The 19,016-nt window shown below is 39.3% G+C and overlaps 1 protein-coding gene across 1 annotated transcript in view; it reads left to right on the top strand.

The window, feature by feature from the left end:
* LGSN (lengsin, lens protein with glutamine synthetase domain) overlaps window positions 1-17,890 on the top strand; it is a 77,069-nt gene extending 59,179 nt beyond the window's left edge. The window contains exons 4-6 of the mRNA XM_065401396.1: window positions 1,253-2,258; window positions 13,767-13,945; window positions 16,691-17,890. Coding sequence (XP_065257468.1) covers window positions 1,253-2,258; window positions 13,767-13,945; window positions 16,691-17,890 — 2,385 coding nt within the window. The remainder of the gene's footprint in view (window positions 1-1,252; window positions 2,259-13,766; window positions 13,946-16,690) is intronic.
* The last annotated feature ends 1,126 nt before the right edge of the window (window positions 17,891-19,016 follow it).

Raw genomic sequence — 19,016 nt, 5'->3', positions numbered from 1 at the left:
TCATATTTGTGTTTCATTCTGGGTGCTTTGCCCCTGCTGAGTAGGAGAAACTGAACAGAACATAGATTTCATAGAATTTAAGGCCAGAAGGGACTATTAGTTCATCTAGTCTGACCTCCTATATGTCACAGGCCATTAAATTTCACCTAATTACCTCTCTATTGAGCCCAGTAACATAACTTGTGTTTGGCTAAGGCATATCCTCCAGAAAGGCATCCAGTCCTGATTTGAAGACATCAAGAGATGGATCACTTCCCTTGGTAGTTTGTTCCAGTGGTTAATCACCCTTAAAAATATATGCCTTATTTCCAATTTGAATTTGTCTGGCTTTAGCTTCAAGCCACTGGTTCTTGTTATGCCTTTCTCAGCTAGATTAAAGAGCCCTTTAATACCTGGTATTTTCTCCCTTTGCAGTTACTCACACACTAATCTAGTCCCCTTTCGATCTTCTTTTCAATAAACTAAACAGGTTGAGCTTTTTAAGTTTGTCACTGCAAGGTATTTTCTCCAGCTCTCAAATAATTTTGGGGGCTCTTTTCTGAACCCGCTCCAGTTTTTCCACATCCTTTTAAAAATGAGGACACCAGAACTGTACACAGTATTCCAGAATTGATCTCACCAATGCCATATACAGAGGTAAAATCACCTCTCTACTCCCCTATATATACACATCCAAGGATCACATTTGCCCATTTGCCACAGCATCACACTGGGAGCTCATGTTCAGTTGCTTGTCCAGTTTGACTCCTAAATCCTTTTCAAAGTCACTTCTTTCCCAGATACAGTTCCCCATTCTGTAGTTATGGTCTGCATTCATTGTTCCTAGATGTATTAATTTAGCATTTGGCTATATTAAAAACACATTTTGTTCACATTTAAAGGACATTTATGCTTGGCAAGGGGTGGCACATACTAGGCAGCAGGGAATCCCGCTTGTGCTGTACCCTATTAAACCTGCCCTCAATGGTCAAAATACCTGAAGAATAGGGACCTGAACGAGTCTTGCTCTAAAGGAGCTAAAACCCCACAGTATGAATCCTTCAAGAGGATATCTTCAGAGAAGCTGAATTATATGAAAATTATACAGAAATTATAAGTAATTTCCCCCATAGAACTCTTTTTCAGCAAGAAATAACAGAAGTCCCAGGTGATAATAAAATACAGTTGTTGGTGCTACTCCCTGTCTTGTATTACTCTACCCTTGTTTCATTCATGCATATTATTTGGCTGTATATTTTGTTGATGATTACAGAAAACAGTTGGAAATGACTATGATGAAGCTGATGGCGGCAGTATATGTGGTTTAAGAAGGACAAGAGGAGTCAAAGTCACTGCAAAATACATTCTCCCATTAGAATGTGAGAAAATGGAGATCTCCCACCCTACAAACACCCCAGATCATTCTTATCTGCAAAGAGCAACTGGTCCTGTAGAACCACCTGCAAGTCCATCCCTTCAAAAAACATCTAATTTCCCTAACACACAAGATCAAAAGGGGGGAGGAAATGGGAGCTTCCCTATAGAAGTCAGTGTGAAAGAGAACATATTGAGGAAAACAGAAGTCCACAAAGATGATGAAGGTGGGAGAAGAATGGTAGAAAGAAAGACGGAGACACCTGAGGGAATACAGACATCAAGCAAAGGAAATCAGCCTTTGGGAACGGAGCCTGAGAGCAAAGAAGAAAAATCTGGGGGTTCAGATGTAGCAAGCAGAGAAGATAAATCTGGGGTGACAGAGACAGCAAGTAATGAGGACAAATGTGGGGGAACAGAAGAAGAAGAGGAGGATGCAACAGAGGAAGAGAATAAAGGTAATAATTTAGCAACCCAGGAAAAAAGCACTGAAGTATCTTTCATGCTGGGGTCTGGAGTTTCCAAACAAACATTGCAAGAGCTGAAAAACCTACTCAGAAACAATCCTCTGCTTGGTAACAGGGCCAAATACACTGGCAAGCCCAGCAGAACTTCTTCCCATATACGTCTGCCAAAACCCAATGAAAAAGCAGTTGACAAACAGGGTAGATCCTTTGAGTCTCTTTTTCTTCATTTTGGAGGGGAGAATCGAAAGCTCCACTTTATAGACAATTATGTAGCAGGGCTGCCAAACAAGCCCCTCTTGGTTCACAGCTCTGCTGGGTCTGATCAGCAACAATCAGAAGGCAGCAACGGGGAGCATCCCAGTAGGAGACAACCACCAGCTTATAAAAACACAGGCAGCACTCCAGGAATTAAATTCGATCCTTCTCCTGACCAGACTGGTAAGAAGTTAAACTATCACCTACTGTACCACTCAAGAATGCAGTTAAATTGTTTTAAAAAAAACCCCAAATCTCTTGTCAGCATTAATGTTAGACAATTGGCAATGGCAGTTACTGTACATGTGACTGGACTTGATCAAAAGTTTTACAGTACTTCCAGTCTGCTTCTTCTATAGTAAGGTGCTTACAAAGTCTGACTGCCTGCCAGAAACTGCCATGCACAAGTAGTCATGTCTTGTTCACTAAAAAATGAAATATTTTCTCATTTACACTGGACATAGGCAACATTTTCCATAGGTCTGCTAGTCACTGGAAAGACTTGAAATCTGAGTTTCTTGAAATTTCCTTTTTGTTAACATTTCCAGCAGTGAAAATTGCTCCCATGTAGGGATGATGTTTTCAATTATTAGTCCTAAGAGGACTGGAATGCCAAAACATTTAATATGAAGAATAGGGTAAAAAAGCAAATTAAACAGAGAGCTTACACATATCTTCATTCTGTTCAATAAGACTATTTGGGAAGTGTTTGTAAAGCCAATTAATTGCTACTAATAGACTGTGGTTTCTTTGAAGTAATAAAAATTAAACTACTGGGCTAGCAGGATCAGTAAATGGAAAGTTATTATTAGCTATAATGGTATAATGAGTTTGAGCAGGTTAGTTGTTATTCTGGGAAGGGGTCAACAGCACAAACATTGTTAGTGGGCATTGTTAGGTCACAGACTAATAAGAGTGTAGGAGGATGGTACTCAGACCGCTTTACTAGCTTATAAGACAGGGCAAATAATTTCCATCTATGCTTTTACCAATGATAGAAAACATTATTACCCATGCCAATAGTTGATATCACTGGATCCATGATTTAATATCATGTGACTCATTATAAAGCTATCTAACGTTTTTAAAAATCTGCTTTCTGCGCTGTAGAGGTTTTGCTAAAGATGCTCTGACAAACAGGCAATTTTGCAGATGGCAAACAATTCAAGCCACAGGAAGACATAATGTAATCACCCAAGTTAAGTTTTGAACAGGACACTTGGATGCATGAATAGTTGTGCACTGCTGCTCTTAACTGAGTGAATTAAATCCTAAAAGGTAATCTTTTAAAGAGAGGATGCTTCAGAAGTATAGAACAATGAAAATATATATTGCGGTCAGCTTTCACTGTGATCATGTTTAATGTATGAGATCAGTAGACAGCCAAGCGGATTTTTTTCTGCATAGACTATATCCTCTTTCCCTTCTAGATTATTTTACATATTTGCATTAATGAAAGGCCAGTGGAATTCATTACCAAGTCCTTGAGATTGTCACTAGTTTTCCCCTTAGTTCATAAAGCCCAATTCCTAAATTGCAAAATGAGAATAGGAATAATTTCTTCAGCATTCCATCAGTCCTTTTTTCCTCATAAATATGTGCTGTTTTAAACTCCAACTGACCAATTGCATCATTGTATGCAATGTTGTTGTAGCCACGTTGGTCCCAGGATATTAGAAAGACAAGGTGTGGGAGGTAATATCTTATATTAGACCAACTTCTGTTGGTGAGAGAGACAAGCTTTTGAGTTTACACAGATTAGGTCTGAAGAACAACTCTGTGTAAGATTGAAAGCTTGTCCAATACAAAATATTACCTCACCCACCTTGTCTCAGCTGCGTCATTGACCACTAAATTTGTTAGTCTCTAAGGTGCCACAAGTACTCCTGTTCTATTGACCACTATGCGAATTATAGTTCAAAACCTATAAGATAAGGAGATGACTCAGAACTTTACAGGCTGAGCTACATTCCCAGGGAAGCTCAGATGTGGATTGGCATCTCTCAAAGTTCATTGTTAGCTTAAATGTTTCTTGATTGTGCACTTACCGAGAATAGTCTTTTCTCAAGAAGCTGTCCAACTGCTTCACTGAGGCTACTTAAAATCAAACAAGTACATAGCCAATATTCATAACTTTGAATACAAAAATGATACATGCATGTAAATAGGATGAATATGATCTATCAGTAGATCATAACCTTTGCAGAGATATGTTGCATGGCATATCTAGCATAAAACATATTCCAGTTATGTCATATTTACACTCATAAGCATATTTCTATAAAGCATTATGGGGTGCAACGTCACACTATCCACCTCTAATTTTTTAATGTGGAGTCAAACATGTTAGATAATTTAAATACTATAACATATCCATCACCTTCTAGGAACTGATTTGTTACTATGCTGGACACAACACACTTCGGAACTTCATGACAAGAGCAAGGATAGAACTCAGATCTTACTGTTCTAAAAGCACAGTGTTCTATCACTTGAATAAAGGAGAACCTCCTTCAGCAGTCAGCAACAGAGGCCCCGTGACACAGCTGAGAAATTCTTATTCCATTCAGTAGAGAGGAATGAGACACATTCACACTAGTCACTTCACTAACAACCCTCTAAAAATAACCAGTCTACTCATCCTTCCCTTTAAGATTTTGCAAATTGCATAATACAGCCAGCCACTGTATTTCTCCCCCTCAGAGTTATTGTCCTGCACACATTCGTCATAGACCCCCTGCCCTTCATCCCACCCTACTCCCCCCAAAAAATCAGAACTGAGACAAAAGAAGAGTGCTCAAATTCACAGTCAATTATAGGGAAAAAATCCTTTGACCTAGAAAATGAAGCAAGATGTTTCAGCCAGCTAGAGAAATTATTCCTTGAGTATTGTCAGTTAGACCAGATCTGAAACTACAGCTCCTTGAAAACAGTGCATCACCGTAGAAACGTGGAAGGTGTCAAGTGCTGGTAATTATGCAAACATTTTCATTTACATAAGTTTATGCATTTGCATAAGCACCTATATATGATAATAGTATGCACTTATGCAAACAGAGTTCACTCCAAACTAGACATTAGTAATCAAAAGCCTCCTAGGCTTTTCAGTGACGCTAGGGAGATAGGTAGAAAGAGAGGCCTCTGACACTGAAGAGATGCAGTTTATTTAGTGTATACAATATAATATATAACTAGTCCATAGGCAATAGCAGTCTGGAATGTAATATGACCACTTCCTTTCACTTGTCTCACTTTAAAATATTTATTAATAATGACAACTTATGGTTGGGCCAAATTTGGAAGTCCTTACTCAGTTTTTCAATCCTTGTTTGGGCAACACTCCCATTGATCTCAGATACACACATACCAAAAATGCAGAAAGGGAAGAAACAGTGTGGTCTGCCATTCCTTTTCAGAGAAATTTCCTGTCCTTTTGTGTGAACACTTTATTAGAACTGGATGGGGGTTGATAGGCCACTTGGGTAAAGTGTGTTTTAAGGAGGAACAATTGGTGGAGGCATTAGAGTTGAAGTACCAAGACTCAAAAGTAAGAGTGGATAAGGACATAAAGCAGACAGATATGTGGCGTTAGGGCAGGGTGAAGCATGTGAGGGTAGAATGGAAAGAAATGAGCATAGAGAGGTACTGTAGGCAGAAGCAAGGTTGGAAGCAAGGACATGATGGATAAATTTGACCTGGAAAGTGCAAGGGGAAGCCATTGTTTGGCATACTTGTAAATTTATATTTGTATAGAAACTTACATGCCTCACGATTCCAAAGTACTTAATAAATTGTAGATTTAGGCTGGAAGTGGAAATGCAGCCCTGTAGCAGATACAAATGGATATTTCACCAGTATTGCAAAGGCATATAATTCATAATGGATTCAAAACCCACTGGACTAAGTGAATATTGATGCTACTTAAGTGAGAGATCTTCATCACATCCAAATTTCCAGGTAGCTTAATCAGGGTGGTTCTGCTATATGCAGGACATAGGCGGAGGCAGAACAAAGGAAGCCCATGCAAGGGATGTGAACTCCGAATGCCATGAAGGACAGCTCTGTGGGGACTCCCTATGTCCCAGTAGTGAGAGGTCTTAAGGATAGGGCATGACAGAGTCAGTGATTACTATGTAGACCCAACATAAAAGAGTCAGAGGAACCAGTGCAATAGCCACTGAGGACATACTCTGGTGCCACTTCATGGCTCATCCCTCCCAGCATTTCAAGTGGCTAAAGCAGGACACAACTGGTCACTGACCTGCTGCAGCTGATGGCCCCAGCACCTCACCCATCAAATCTGTGTCACGCTCAGGCCCCACTTTGCAGCCCGGTCTTCACAGAGGCTGTGTCACTCACTATCCCTGAGCTCCCCTGCAGCCAGTAAGCATACCCAGGAGCTGCTGAAGCCTCTACCCCCTCTAGCTCTGCCCCTGCCAAAGGTGTGCACAGTTTGTAATGTGTGTACAGCTGTAGGTGCCACTAAATGTGGGAAAAGTTCAACTTCAACCGGGACAGGTGGGCCAAAGCAGGCCAGTCCTCTGAAAATGGGGACTGTTGAGAGGTATGACAGCTTGAGGGAGAATCCCATCCTTCTGGTCACCATGGACCTCTCCACTGTGCAGCCTGTTTTAGGTGGGTAGTGTGCTAGGAGCAGGCTTTAGCCCTATTACCAAACTTCCCACATATTCCTCAATCAGGCCAAAAATCTCATTCAAGTCAGTGATATTTTGCATGAGTGCAGACTGTGGGACTGGGTCTGTAGCACGTGGGCAGTTAGTGCACAGGTCCCAGTTAACAGGACCAGGTTTCTTGACCATACTGTGCCTTTACAGACACCCCAATGAGAATGTGGTACATGTGTGTGACCAATACCCAATTGTTAGCAGTTTGGGACATTCTTAAAGGAACAGAGTGCTATTCTTCAGACCAATTCCATCCATGCTTAAAAACCCACTTACTTCAGTGAGAATTTGGGGTGCACAAGGAAAGGAGGATTGAGCCCTTCATACAATTATGTAAAAATGCCTAAAAATACTGGCCTAAGAAATTAAAAAATGCTTAAATTTACTAAAAGTTCCTCTGCTAAATTCCCATTTCAATAAAAATTATGTAAAATGGATGACTGAATACATGAATTATTAAAGTATGGAGTTTGTCAGTTCTGCAAATGTTTTTTCTCCCTTAGTAAATGACCTTATATTAAGTCATTTATTACTATGTAAGAAACTAAGTAACAAATCACTCACAAATACTTCTATCTAGTACTTAAATTAAGGATTGAAATATGAAAAGTATTTAGCATCTAAGACTTACTCCCATTGATGTTAAGGAGTTTTGTCATTGACTTCGATTGAAGCTGGAGCTTGCTGTTGGTTACAAAAGTCCTGCCCAGCCCTGCATTCATATACAGCTTGAAAAGCACTGATAATAATGGTTCTGCCGTGCATGCTTGGGCAGCCACAGAGGTTGTTCTGGGGACTTCATATGACCTGCCTCTCTTGCCATTACTTTAGCGTATCTTCTTATTGTGGGGGCTCCTCAGGACTATGTTCTTGGCCCACTCTTCATCTCTCTCCATCTTGTGTCATCTGATCTTTTCACATGGCTTCCCTGTGTTGATGATTTAGAAATCCTACCATTGGATCACTGACATGTCTCCCTTCAACCAATGTATATCTTAGCCTGTTTCTCTGACATCTCTTCCTCAATGTCTTGTTGTCATCTTTAACTTACATGGTCAAAACTCAGCTCCTCTTTCTTGAAGAAACCATTATACTCCTTGTCACTTAGGCCCTTCTCCTTGTCCCTCCTGTTCAGGCTGCATACAAATTCTGACACTTCTTCCTTCATGCTATCTCTAAGGTTTGAGCCTGTTTTTCAGTTTAGACAGCAAAAACTCTGATCAAGACCTTATCTTCCTTTTTGTTCACTATATGGTACTATGCTATACTGTAATCTCTTGGTTCTCCATGACACTATCACCTTCCATGGGGGGGAGGGGGCGATCTTTTGCTGATATATTATAATAATGACATAATATTTTCAATAGTTCCATTCTTCAAGTCTCCTAATATTTTGTTTTCATTTTTGACTGCTGCTGCACATGGAGCAGAGATTTTCACTGAGTTGTTCACAATGAGGTTCAGATTTTTTCCTGAGTTTCATAGTTAATTTAGAACCCATTAAGGTGTCAGAGCAGTGCAAATTATTGGTTGAAAAACTGAAAACCTCAAACCATTTCTGTTTTCAGTTTTCAACAATCAAAACCCTGAACATTTTTGTAAAAATTCCCATTTAGTCAAAAAAGCCATTCTCATAGAAAAACAGAAATTTAAACTGGGTCTAGTCATTACACAAATCAATAACACTTCAATTACAATCTGGGTCCTGTTTGGTAACCCTATTTAAAAAGACTATAGTAGAAAAGAGGGAGTTCAGAGAATGGAAATAAGAATAATTAATGGCAGGAAAAAAGTCTAATTTGAAGAGAAATTCAAAAGACAGGGAAACTGTTTACTTTAGAGAGGAGACTAGGGGATAAAGGTGTACAAAATAATGACTGATATAGAGAAGTTTGAATAGGAGCACCCAATCTACCTTGCGTAAAATGAGAAGGGACATTTAATGAAAGCGAGGCAACAAATTTAAAACTAAAAAGAAAATACTTTTTTTCATAGAATGCACAATTACTTTTTCCCCACACAAAGCACAATTTGTTTGTGGAACTCATTGTCACTGGATATAATTGTGGCCAAGAGTTTAGCAGGATTTAACTTTCATATGGATAACAAGAACATTACTAACATTACTAAGGTTTAAAAAGAAAAAGTAAAACAACCCCCCCCAAAGTTTGCAAGGGATATTAACAATCTTGCTTCAGACCATAAGACAACCTCTAAGTAACAGGTATTAGGAAGAAACTTTCCCTCCATGCAGATTAACTACCTCCTGAAGGATTTTCCACACCTTCCTTTGAAGCATCTGGTACTGGGCACTGTCAGAGAACAGGATACTGGATTAGATGAATCACTAATCTGAGGTGGTCTGACAATTCCTGTGTGGTCTATGGTTTATTTTTATTTCTCTAAAGCTATATTTCTACTTAAGGTCATGTAAAGAAAAACGGTCATTAATTTTATATCAGATTTTCATGATATCATATTACCCAACAGAGTTTTCAATATCAGTACATTTGTTAGGTCAGCTTTTCTTTATCCTGGCTATATTCCTATGCAACATGTAGTAAAGTATTCCTCCTCTTCTGTTCATTTGTCCAGCACTTAACTGCTTAAGAGCTAACAAATTTTTCACTTAGATGTAATGTGGTTTAATTAGCAAACATGGGATAGAAATTCTTTTGAACAACCAGCGAATGACTCACTGACACTGGATGTGGGCATTGTCTTCTGGCAAAGTGCTTCTCGATCACTGAAAAAAAACCAAATCCAACACCAACCATCCACTCCAGCCACATGTGCAACTGATATGTTCAAACCCTTTCATCCTACTTGATGTCCAATACTAATGATTTGGATAAGAAAGGCAAGTCTTTCTTAATGTTAATAGATTAGGCAGTAGAATTTTCTTAGAAATATTTTGTAGTGATTGCAAAGCCAATGGCACGGAGACTGGGGTTGCATATTTAATAGGCCAAATTACAAAGTCCCTACTCTGTTTTCTCTTCAGTGGGAGATGGAGTTTTGCCTGAGCAAGGACTAGGTAAAAACTAAGTAGTGAATGCTTTTCTATACACTACTGATTTGTTATAAACATGTGAAAAAATGCTTCATAAAAATTGCCCAATATGGACGCATTTGCTTTTTTAAGGAATCAAATTTACAAGGGAAATCCAAAGTTCCTTTGATTTAATTATTATATTTCTGGATAATTTGCCAAGACCATGATAGGCATGACTAATTTGCATATAAATTTACATAAATAGATTTTACAAAATGGATTTTAATTGGAAACTGTTGGGATCCCCTCTGAGACCCTTTCCACTTGGCTTATCCAGACCACCTTGTCCTGTTCTGAGAGAACACTTCATCCAGTTCTCTGGGATCCCAAAAACTCAGTTCGACACCAGATTTTATCACTCAGGTTCCTTTATTTGGCATACATCAAAGCTATACTGAGTTGATCAGGCTCAAGCGTCGTGAGTGAGTATAGGACATACCCACATCCAAAGTTACACAGAAAACCTCTTCCTTTATATACATTTACACATTATGTTGCATTTAATATATATTGCATCAGAGGGAAGAAGGAAGAGATAGCTCAGTGGTTTGACCATTGGCCTGCTAAACCCAGGGCTGTGAGTTCAATCCTTGAGGGGACTATTTAGGGAGCTGGGGCAAAAAAAAAAAATAGTTGGGGATTGGTCCTGCTTTGAGCAGGCAGTTGAAATAGATAATCTCCTGAGGTCCCTTCCAACCCTGATATTCTATATTTGGGGATTGGCTCTTTACATTCCAGGTTTATCTTGTCCATTGTCCCTAGCAGCAGTGTTCTCCCTAGCATCCGGATGTTCCTGTTTATTTTAGCTAGCACAGACATCCTGACTCCAGCATATTGCTTAGTAAACCCCTATTTACAACTTAACCTTCCATTCAGCTTCCCAATCATGCCCACTAAGAAATAAGGCAAGTTACTGATGTCAAACCAGGCCTACCGAAATGATGCCCATTATTTCTTACATATAGCGAACAGTGAAAATTGTACATGTTCCTTTACAAAATACACAGAAAGACAATATGCTTTGGGAGAAGGAGGATTATTGTTATTCATTATTTATTAATTATTCAAAAACAAAAAGTTCTTCAATATAAAATCCAATTAAGATTGCTAAACAATAACAATGTTCTTATGTATCATATCATTTATAATATCCAAGCAATTCAAAGGAAGAAAATGAATAGTTAAGGGACATAATAAAAGTTAAACTGATCATATGAGGTTTGATCCAAACCCACTTAAGTCAATGGGAAACTTTAGTTACGTATAATTTCAGTAACCAATATATATTGGTGGTGAAGAACTTTTAGCTGTTGTTTTTGAGCTCTGTTATGTTATATTCAATTGGGAAAGTGTCTAAGTGTTAATTTATGGTAAAATTACACATGTACGAGGCTTTGCATTTGAAGCTGTTTTATATGTCAGTGTACGTACAGTATATTTGTTTCAGGCCGGTTTTGTGTTGTGTTTATATTTTGGGATTACAGAAGAAAGAATAATATTTATTTTGGATCAAAGTTAAGTTTATTGCGTTGTGATGAATTATACACATAGTTATCCTTGACACGTGTTTATTATGTGTGACATACAAGATTTCAGACAGGAGCCATTTTAAAATTTAAACTCAAAAATATGAGAGAAAGAGGATTCTCCCCCCCCCCATTTTTATGAGCTATAAAAGGAACAAGAACCAGCCTTGTAAGAGAATTATGATTTGAACCCTAACTAGTGAGAACCTATCATGTCTGCGGGATAAAACCACACCGATAGAGCCAGAGCTAGAGCCTTGTTCCTACAGCCACAAAAACAACCCCCCCCCCACCAAAAAAATAACAATAGTGGGTTTCTACCACTTGAGTTAAAGGATAATGTTTTAGCTGTCATGTATAGAAAGACCCTAATGTTCTTTTTAAGTTACAACCACCCAATATGGAGTAACATGATAATAAATACATGGTCCATGCTGATGCTCACACAGAAGTCAAACCTAGTAAATTTCAGTAAAAATCTATGTTCCAAGGCAAAATTATAGGATAATAAAATAGGGTTTATAATGGAAACTGGTTGTGACCTTAACTATGGAGAGAGTACTGCCTCTCCATCATTTTATTATTTATCAAGAATCCAAAAATGTTCTAGCTACTTGTTTGTGACTTTTGCTCTTTACACAACAAACATTATACAAAGGAACCAGAAATGTGGGGTCCGATTAACTCTTTACTGAACATACACAACATGCAAGCCTTCCTACATATACACACTTCTGTTCTAGTGAGGTTCTTGACAGCTCCTAAATAATCGAACATGCTAACTGCCATTAGAGAATTCAGAAATTAATTAAAGAAATACTACCCTATTCCTATTCCCTACAATTCCTAAAAATCAGAGTAAAGATATGTCACCTCTTTAAAGAGCTTACAATTGAAATACACAAAAAACACAAAGACAGCGTGAGGGGAAAAAGATGGAACATATTTATTTCTATTTTTCCTCCCCTTCATTCTTATTATTTTATTTTTTTCTACCATTTTTATTTTTGTTTAACCACCTGTCTATGCATTTGGTGTCCTTTCTCCCACAATATCCCAATAAAACTTATCACCTCCCTCTTAATTTTACTCACCACATGCCCGCAGTACTTATGTCTGCTAATATAGCACCTAGCACATGGGGTCCTAGTCCCTGGTGAGGGCTCCTGGCCCTGTGGTAATACAAATAATAATGATATTTGCTGCTTTCCAATCAGAAACTGACTGAAGGTTGATCCACTGATATCTGAGGGCTTGGAGCAGTCTGTGGTTGTGATGGCTGCTGCCATCTATCTCCCTGTGGGAATTTTGGACTTTCAAAAAAAATCTCTCCTTTGGACAAGCAACACTATTTTCTAACACTACTGAAGCCTTAGCATCTAATTCTGTTCTCAGTTACACTTTAATTCCAAATGAAGGTCACAGTTTATAAAGTCTAACTTAAATACAGAATAATAATAATAGTTATAAATAATACTTAGAGAGTGGAATTGGAAGCTAGTTGGCAGGGATCAGGACATCTGTCAGAGTAAGCTACTAGCCTTGATTCTCTGCTCCACCAGTTATTCATGAGTATAACACCATTAATTTCAATAGGATTACACAGGCACAGAGCAGGTGTAACAGAGCGGAGAATGAGGCCCAGTACTATCTCCAGGGAGAGGTGGCAAATCTAGAGAGCCTGCCTTTACAGTTCTTCTTGCTGTGGCGGGGGAGATTACAGGCCACCTCAGAATCCTGCTGTATTTGGAAGGGGGTAGAAGACAACTGAGGTCTTCTCTCTACAATCCCAGATTTATGCATGATTGTTGGGGTGGGGAGGGCAACAGGTAGGTTATTTTCAAGATCACAAGTGGAAGTAAAGCACCTAACTTCCATTGACTTTCAATGGGAGTTAGGTATCTGGCTGTCCTTTGTGCCATTGAAAATCTCCCCCACTAGATTAATAGGCTCCTCCCTCAGAAGTTCTCTACTGCAGCATATGCTCCCCCATGACTATCAGACTATGCACAGAGACTGTGTATGTAGTTTTGTAAAACCCTTGCAGAAAATAACAGTCATTGTACTGGTTCTCCAGGACAAAAGTGGACATCATTATCTAGACTGTCCTCTTCCAAAATGTTTGCGAGTGGCAAACCTTCTTCCCATTTGTTTTCCCAGTAAGTAAGTCATAGTTGAAAGAAAAAAAGTCAAGTTTCTATCAAGGGTTGTCAATTTTGGTTGGACATATTCCTGGAGATTTAATCACATGACATAATCTTTAATTAAAGATTAATTTTTAATTCCTGGAGATTCCAGGCCAATCCTGGAGGATTGGCCACCCTATTATATGACATTTTGTCACGCTGGTGCTTTTTAGTGAAACAGCTTGTAATGACAGCATTATTAAGTTTGTCTAACATGAACACTGCTCTTTATTTTAAAGATCACAGCAGAGAGCCTGACGTAAACAACCCTGGAAGTCAATCTTCCCTTCGTCTGGTCTCGCTTATTGAACACATTAAACAACAGATGGCCAGAGAAAATATTCAGTTTGTCAGATTTGAAGCAACTGACCTGCATGGAGTGTCAAGATCCAAGAGCATTCCTTCTCGTTTTTTTCATGTAAGTTTTTCCGCCTCTCATACTCTTATGAGCTCTCATGGCCCTGCCTTTATTGCTGCGATACATTTCCTTACAATGTGTGCACCAATTTAAGCCTGCAACAAATCAAATATTCTCCCCTCCCCCCATCCCGATTAGTACTCCCCAAGGATTTGGGCTTTTCTCATTACCCTGAAGCATCATTTCTCTGCCCTGCAGAAATACAAATCTAATTAAGATGGTAATTTCAGTACTTTCCACATCCAATAATCTCCCTCTGCAGAATTATCTTTTCACATTCACCACAATTATAAAGATTCTGTTTTATTTGACATGAGTAGATTGCAAGACGAGACCCAAGAGAAAATATCAAAACAAACAAAAATGATTAGATGAAAATCATTTCAGTTATGAAGTATTCTCTTTTCAACAATCACATCATATAAGAAAATATTATAGATTGCATGATTGCTTAGTAATATTTCCTATACTGATACAGAAAATAAGAGTCAAATAAGAGTCAAATTATGAAGCTCTTGATAGCATGTATATATATCCTGACCTTTAAGCTTTTTTTCCTCTGATCCTTAACATGGGTGATTAATGCTGTATTTTCACTCTCATATTACTATGAATATTTCACATTCTACTGAGCAATCACAAAAAAGATATCAACATGACAGAAAATTGAATGCTTTCATTTCAAGCATCTTTTGAAGCTAATACCATTTTCTCATTATTTGGCTTTTAGATAGCTGCAACCTTTTAACTCTAGCACTTAGATACAATTTACTCTTGATGTCATTTGATGTTAGCAGAAATAAACTTTTTTCAGTTAGTTTAATGCTTTTGAGAGGTGGTGGGTAATAGCACCATCTTTTTCAATCATTAACTCACAGTACAGGTGCCCATCTCAGATTATTCAAAGTTATCTGTTGCACTCACATTATTCACTGACCTCCATGTAAATCCTCAAGCATTTTAAAAATAGAAAAAACTTTTAGATTTCAAGAGAAATCATGTAGCTTTTATGAATGGGGCTGTAAAGTGCTCACCCTCAACAATTTTTCAGTGTTGCCTTTGATAACTAGATAACCTTACCATGGTGATCACCATATTGCTTAGTACAGGTGATGGGATGACACCACACAGTATAGGGACTATCTAGGGAATTTTGTGACTACTGTAGTAACATTATCTAGTTATCAAAAAGAAAGGAAAAATATTGTACTCAATGTATATAGTTTGAAATATAAGAGCTCCGTGTAGTTTGAAGACTTGTACCTTCCAGCAACAGAGTCCTCCGGTCCAATAAAAGATATTACCTTAACTACCTTGTCTCAGTAATTTTGGTAAGAATTATTTGCTTACAAACAAAGCTAATTTTAATATTTGGTAAAGGGAAAAGTTAAGAAACTTCTGTCCACTTCAGGGGAGAAAGTGTTGTATCATTCACTTTAGTCTTGAAATCTCAACAGTTCCATTCCAGCCAGTCAATCCACCTAGATAGTGATCCTTTCTCAGGGCAGTGGGAGAAGATTCACTAAAAATTTAGGGTTAGTTTCAATCCAGAGTATCTGTGGCCTTCCCACAGGCAAACTGTATAAAAACTCTCTCTGGCTTCCATACTGCTAAAAAGGCTCACTTGCTGTAGTTCTCTCTCTCTCTCTCTCTCTCTCTCTCTCTCTCTCTCTCTCTCTCTCTCTCTCTCCATATATAAATAAAAGGACAGGTAACAAAAATATATTTGTATTGGCCTTGCATGGGTTTCCACAACATAGAACCTTAGCACATTATTAAGCCAGATTTTCAGATACTGTAACTTGGTATAATTCCAGTGGAACTATACCAGTTTGCACCAGCTGAAGATCTGGCTCTAAGATACCTTCTAAGGTTCTTCATCAAAGATACAGTTATTATAGTTTCCATCCATATCAGTCTTGTTTGCACTTGACTTGTGCATTGCCCCCATTCATGTCAATAGGAGCCACCTATGCAAATGAAGGGGCAACTTGAGCAATTTGTTGATTCACCTGTCTGCATGATGTTTAAAGAAGGCACGGAGGTGTTAGAATTATTTATCATTTTGAAGCTGTTTCCTAGTTTTTACCTAAGCAAAGTCAGCCAAGTATAAATCTACGCCTCAGGTGTGAAAAGTCTATATTCCCTGTAACAAGTTCACATCCTGGCAGAGCTGGTGCAGCTGTTTGTCATCTGAGGTAGACAAAGTGAGTGTAATGGAGTTTAAAGGATACCCAGACCCAGATTCTCCACTGCCTTGTTCAGTCATTTACATCTGTGCAAAGTGGATGTAAAATGCCAACATTATGTTAGGAAAATTATCTTGTGCCAGCCTTTTACATACAGTTTTGCACTTGCTTTGCACAGGTGTAAGTGACTAGATAAAGGGCAAAACAGTGGAGAACTGGAGCCCAAAGTCCTGTCAGTTCTGCACAGACATTAATAATTATTATTATTATTTCTTAAACACAGCAGAGATTTGCATACAACCTTGCTCAACACTTTCCCTCCTTACACTTATGCACCAGCTGGTTGCCACCCTCCAGAGATAGCTACCTGATAATGGTGGTCAACAAACAATCTATAGTTTCTGGAGCACTTTTTGATTCTTTGAGGAGAAAGGTCCTATGGGCCAAATGCTAAAATCTTTACTTAAGATTTGGGCATATTATATTATATATCTAAAATATTATTAATGTTCAGCTGTCAAAGACTTAGTAATCCATTCCTCTCCCCCTTGTTTAGGAAAAAGCAATCTATGGTGTGTCCATGCCCAGAGGATACCTCGAACTGACCCTGAACCCTAAGGACAGTGAAGTGGACCACATAAGTGCAACCAATTTTAATTGTGACATACTCCTGAGCCCTGATTTATCAACATTTAGAGTCCTACCATGGACTGAACAAACTGCTAGAGTGATATGCGATTCCTTCACTATACTGGGAACCCCTCTATTGACCTCACCCAGGCACATTGTCAAACAACAGCTGAGCCAACTTCAGGACAATGGCTTGTCATTGCGCTCTGCCTTCACCTATGAATTTTGTATTTACGGCATTGCTGAGATTGTAAATTCAAAGACGATATCTTTTCCTGCAGCAAGCATACTCAATAGTTATGACCAGCTTTTCATTCAGGAACTCATTGAAGGAATGTATCACGCTGGTGCCAACATTGAGAGCTTCTCTTCTTCCACTTGGCCTGGACAGATGGAGATCTCTTTTCATCCAGAGTTTGGCATAGGTGCTGCTGACACTGCCTTCACCTTCAGAACAGGCATTAAAGAAGTGGCAAAAAAGTACAACTACATTGCAAGTTTTTTCACAGAGAATGGGTTCTACAATTCGGGGATTCTGTCACATAGTCTGTGGGATTTCAATGGCCAAAAGAATTTGTTTTCTGTTGATTGGGGGGTTCAGGCGCTCACTGATGTTGGAAAGAATTGGCTAGCAGGGCTCTTGGTGCATTCCGAAGCTCTCAGCTGCCTGATGGCTCCTACGGTCAGCTGCCGTAAACGCTATTCCAAATGTGGTAAGGAATCAAAAGAATTTGTGACGGCAAAATGGGCATTTAATGATAATAGCTGTGCCTTTAACATTAAGTGTCATGGTGGAAAAGGCACTCAGATAGATAACAGGCTAGGTTCAGCTACAGCAAACCCCTACCTGGTGCTTGCTGCTACTATTGCTGCAGGCCTGGATGGAGTAAAGAGAAAACTTAGCTTCCAGGATGTGTCAGAAGAGAACCAGAACACTGCTCAGTTGAAACCTGCAGCAATCCCTTTGAAACTAGAAGATGCTCTTGCTGCACTTGAGGAAGATTTGTGCCTTAGGGAAGCACTGGGTGATACCTTTATTCGATACTTTGTTGCCATGAAACATTATGAGTTGGAAACGGAAGAAACCGATGCTGAACGGAATAAATTTTTAGAATATTTTATTTAGAATCAATTAAACAAAACCTGTCTTCTAATTAGTAGAAAAAATTAAATCTGAAATAATGCTGTGTAAATGCTCAAAGATTAATAGAACAACATAATTGGAAATTAGAACTATTTATAAATGTTTACTAATTTTTTCCCCCACCATCTCATTTTTTAATATAGTAGGTGGTGACTGCATATTCCTGTATGAGTGGACTCAACAGACCGGAGAACTAGTGTTCATGAAGTGGTGCTAAGAGGCTTTTAATTTTTTTCCTAATTTCTAAGAAAACCTTAAGCAAGAATGATTCTGCTGGAGAAAAGATGAGAAGAGGAGGTGAAAGGACAATGGTCAAAATAAGGAAAAGTAATAGGAAGATGGAAGAAAACAGGAATAGCAGGGAGGGAACATCTTGTTCCTATTTTTCCATGTTCCTCCCCTTCTGCATGGTTATGGGATTTTCTTCAGAGGTGCGCAGTGTAGCTTGAAAGCTAGAGCTGAGGAATCAGATGCTGGGTGTACGTCAAAGTGAAGGACTAGAATGCTGAACATTTTGGTGGAAAAGCAAAGCAAAGGAGTCATGGGTGGAGGACAGTGTGGAGTAGAAGGAACCAGCATCTGAATCAGAGAGGTGGAAGTTGAGAGCAAGGAGAAGGGGACTGAGAGTGATGTATAAATTAGGGGTATTGATTGGTTGGAGATTACAGAAGGGCCAGGTGGATTGATGGGGAGTGGGAGGGGGTAAGCAGGCTGAGTGAAAGGAGATGAAATGGTAGGTAGAAAGAACAAGAGAAAATAGTACTCAATAAGGATGAGATTGGAGGAATGCATGGGCAGCAGGTATCACAGGCCAGGTGAGGCTGAGCCTCCGCAAACAGCCCAGGGTGGCCCCATCCATACTCCACCCCCAGGCCACCTCCTGCCTGCTTCACCGCTGTTCTGCTGGGGCTCTGGCTGGGGCAGGCCCAGTGCTGGGGGCGGCTGGGGGCACACCGCCCACCCGGTGCTCCGGTGGTGGGGGCAGCTGTGGCTAGGGGTGCTGGGGCAGCCTGGGGCTGGGGGGACCGACAGCTCCAGTGAGGGTGCTCTGGGCTCCAGTGGGGTGGGGAGGGGAGGGGAGAAGCCTTGGGCAGAAGGGGAGGGGCTG

The sequence above is a fragment of the Emys orbicularis genome, chromosome 3 (genome assembly GCF_028017835.1).
Source record: "Emys orbicularis isolate rEmyOrb1 chromosome 3, rEmyOrb1.hap1, whole genome shotgun sequence".
NCBI classification, from domain to species: domain Eukaryota; kingdom Metazoa; phylum Chordata; order Testudines; family Emydidae; genus Emys; species Emys orbicularis.
Note: the sequence above shows the minus strand (reverse complement) of the source record. Positions and strands in the feature narration are given on the sequence as shown.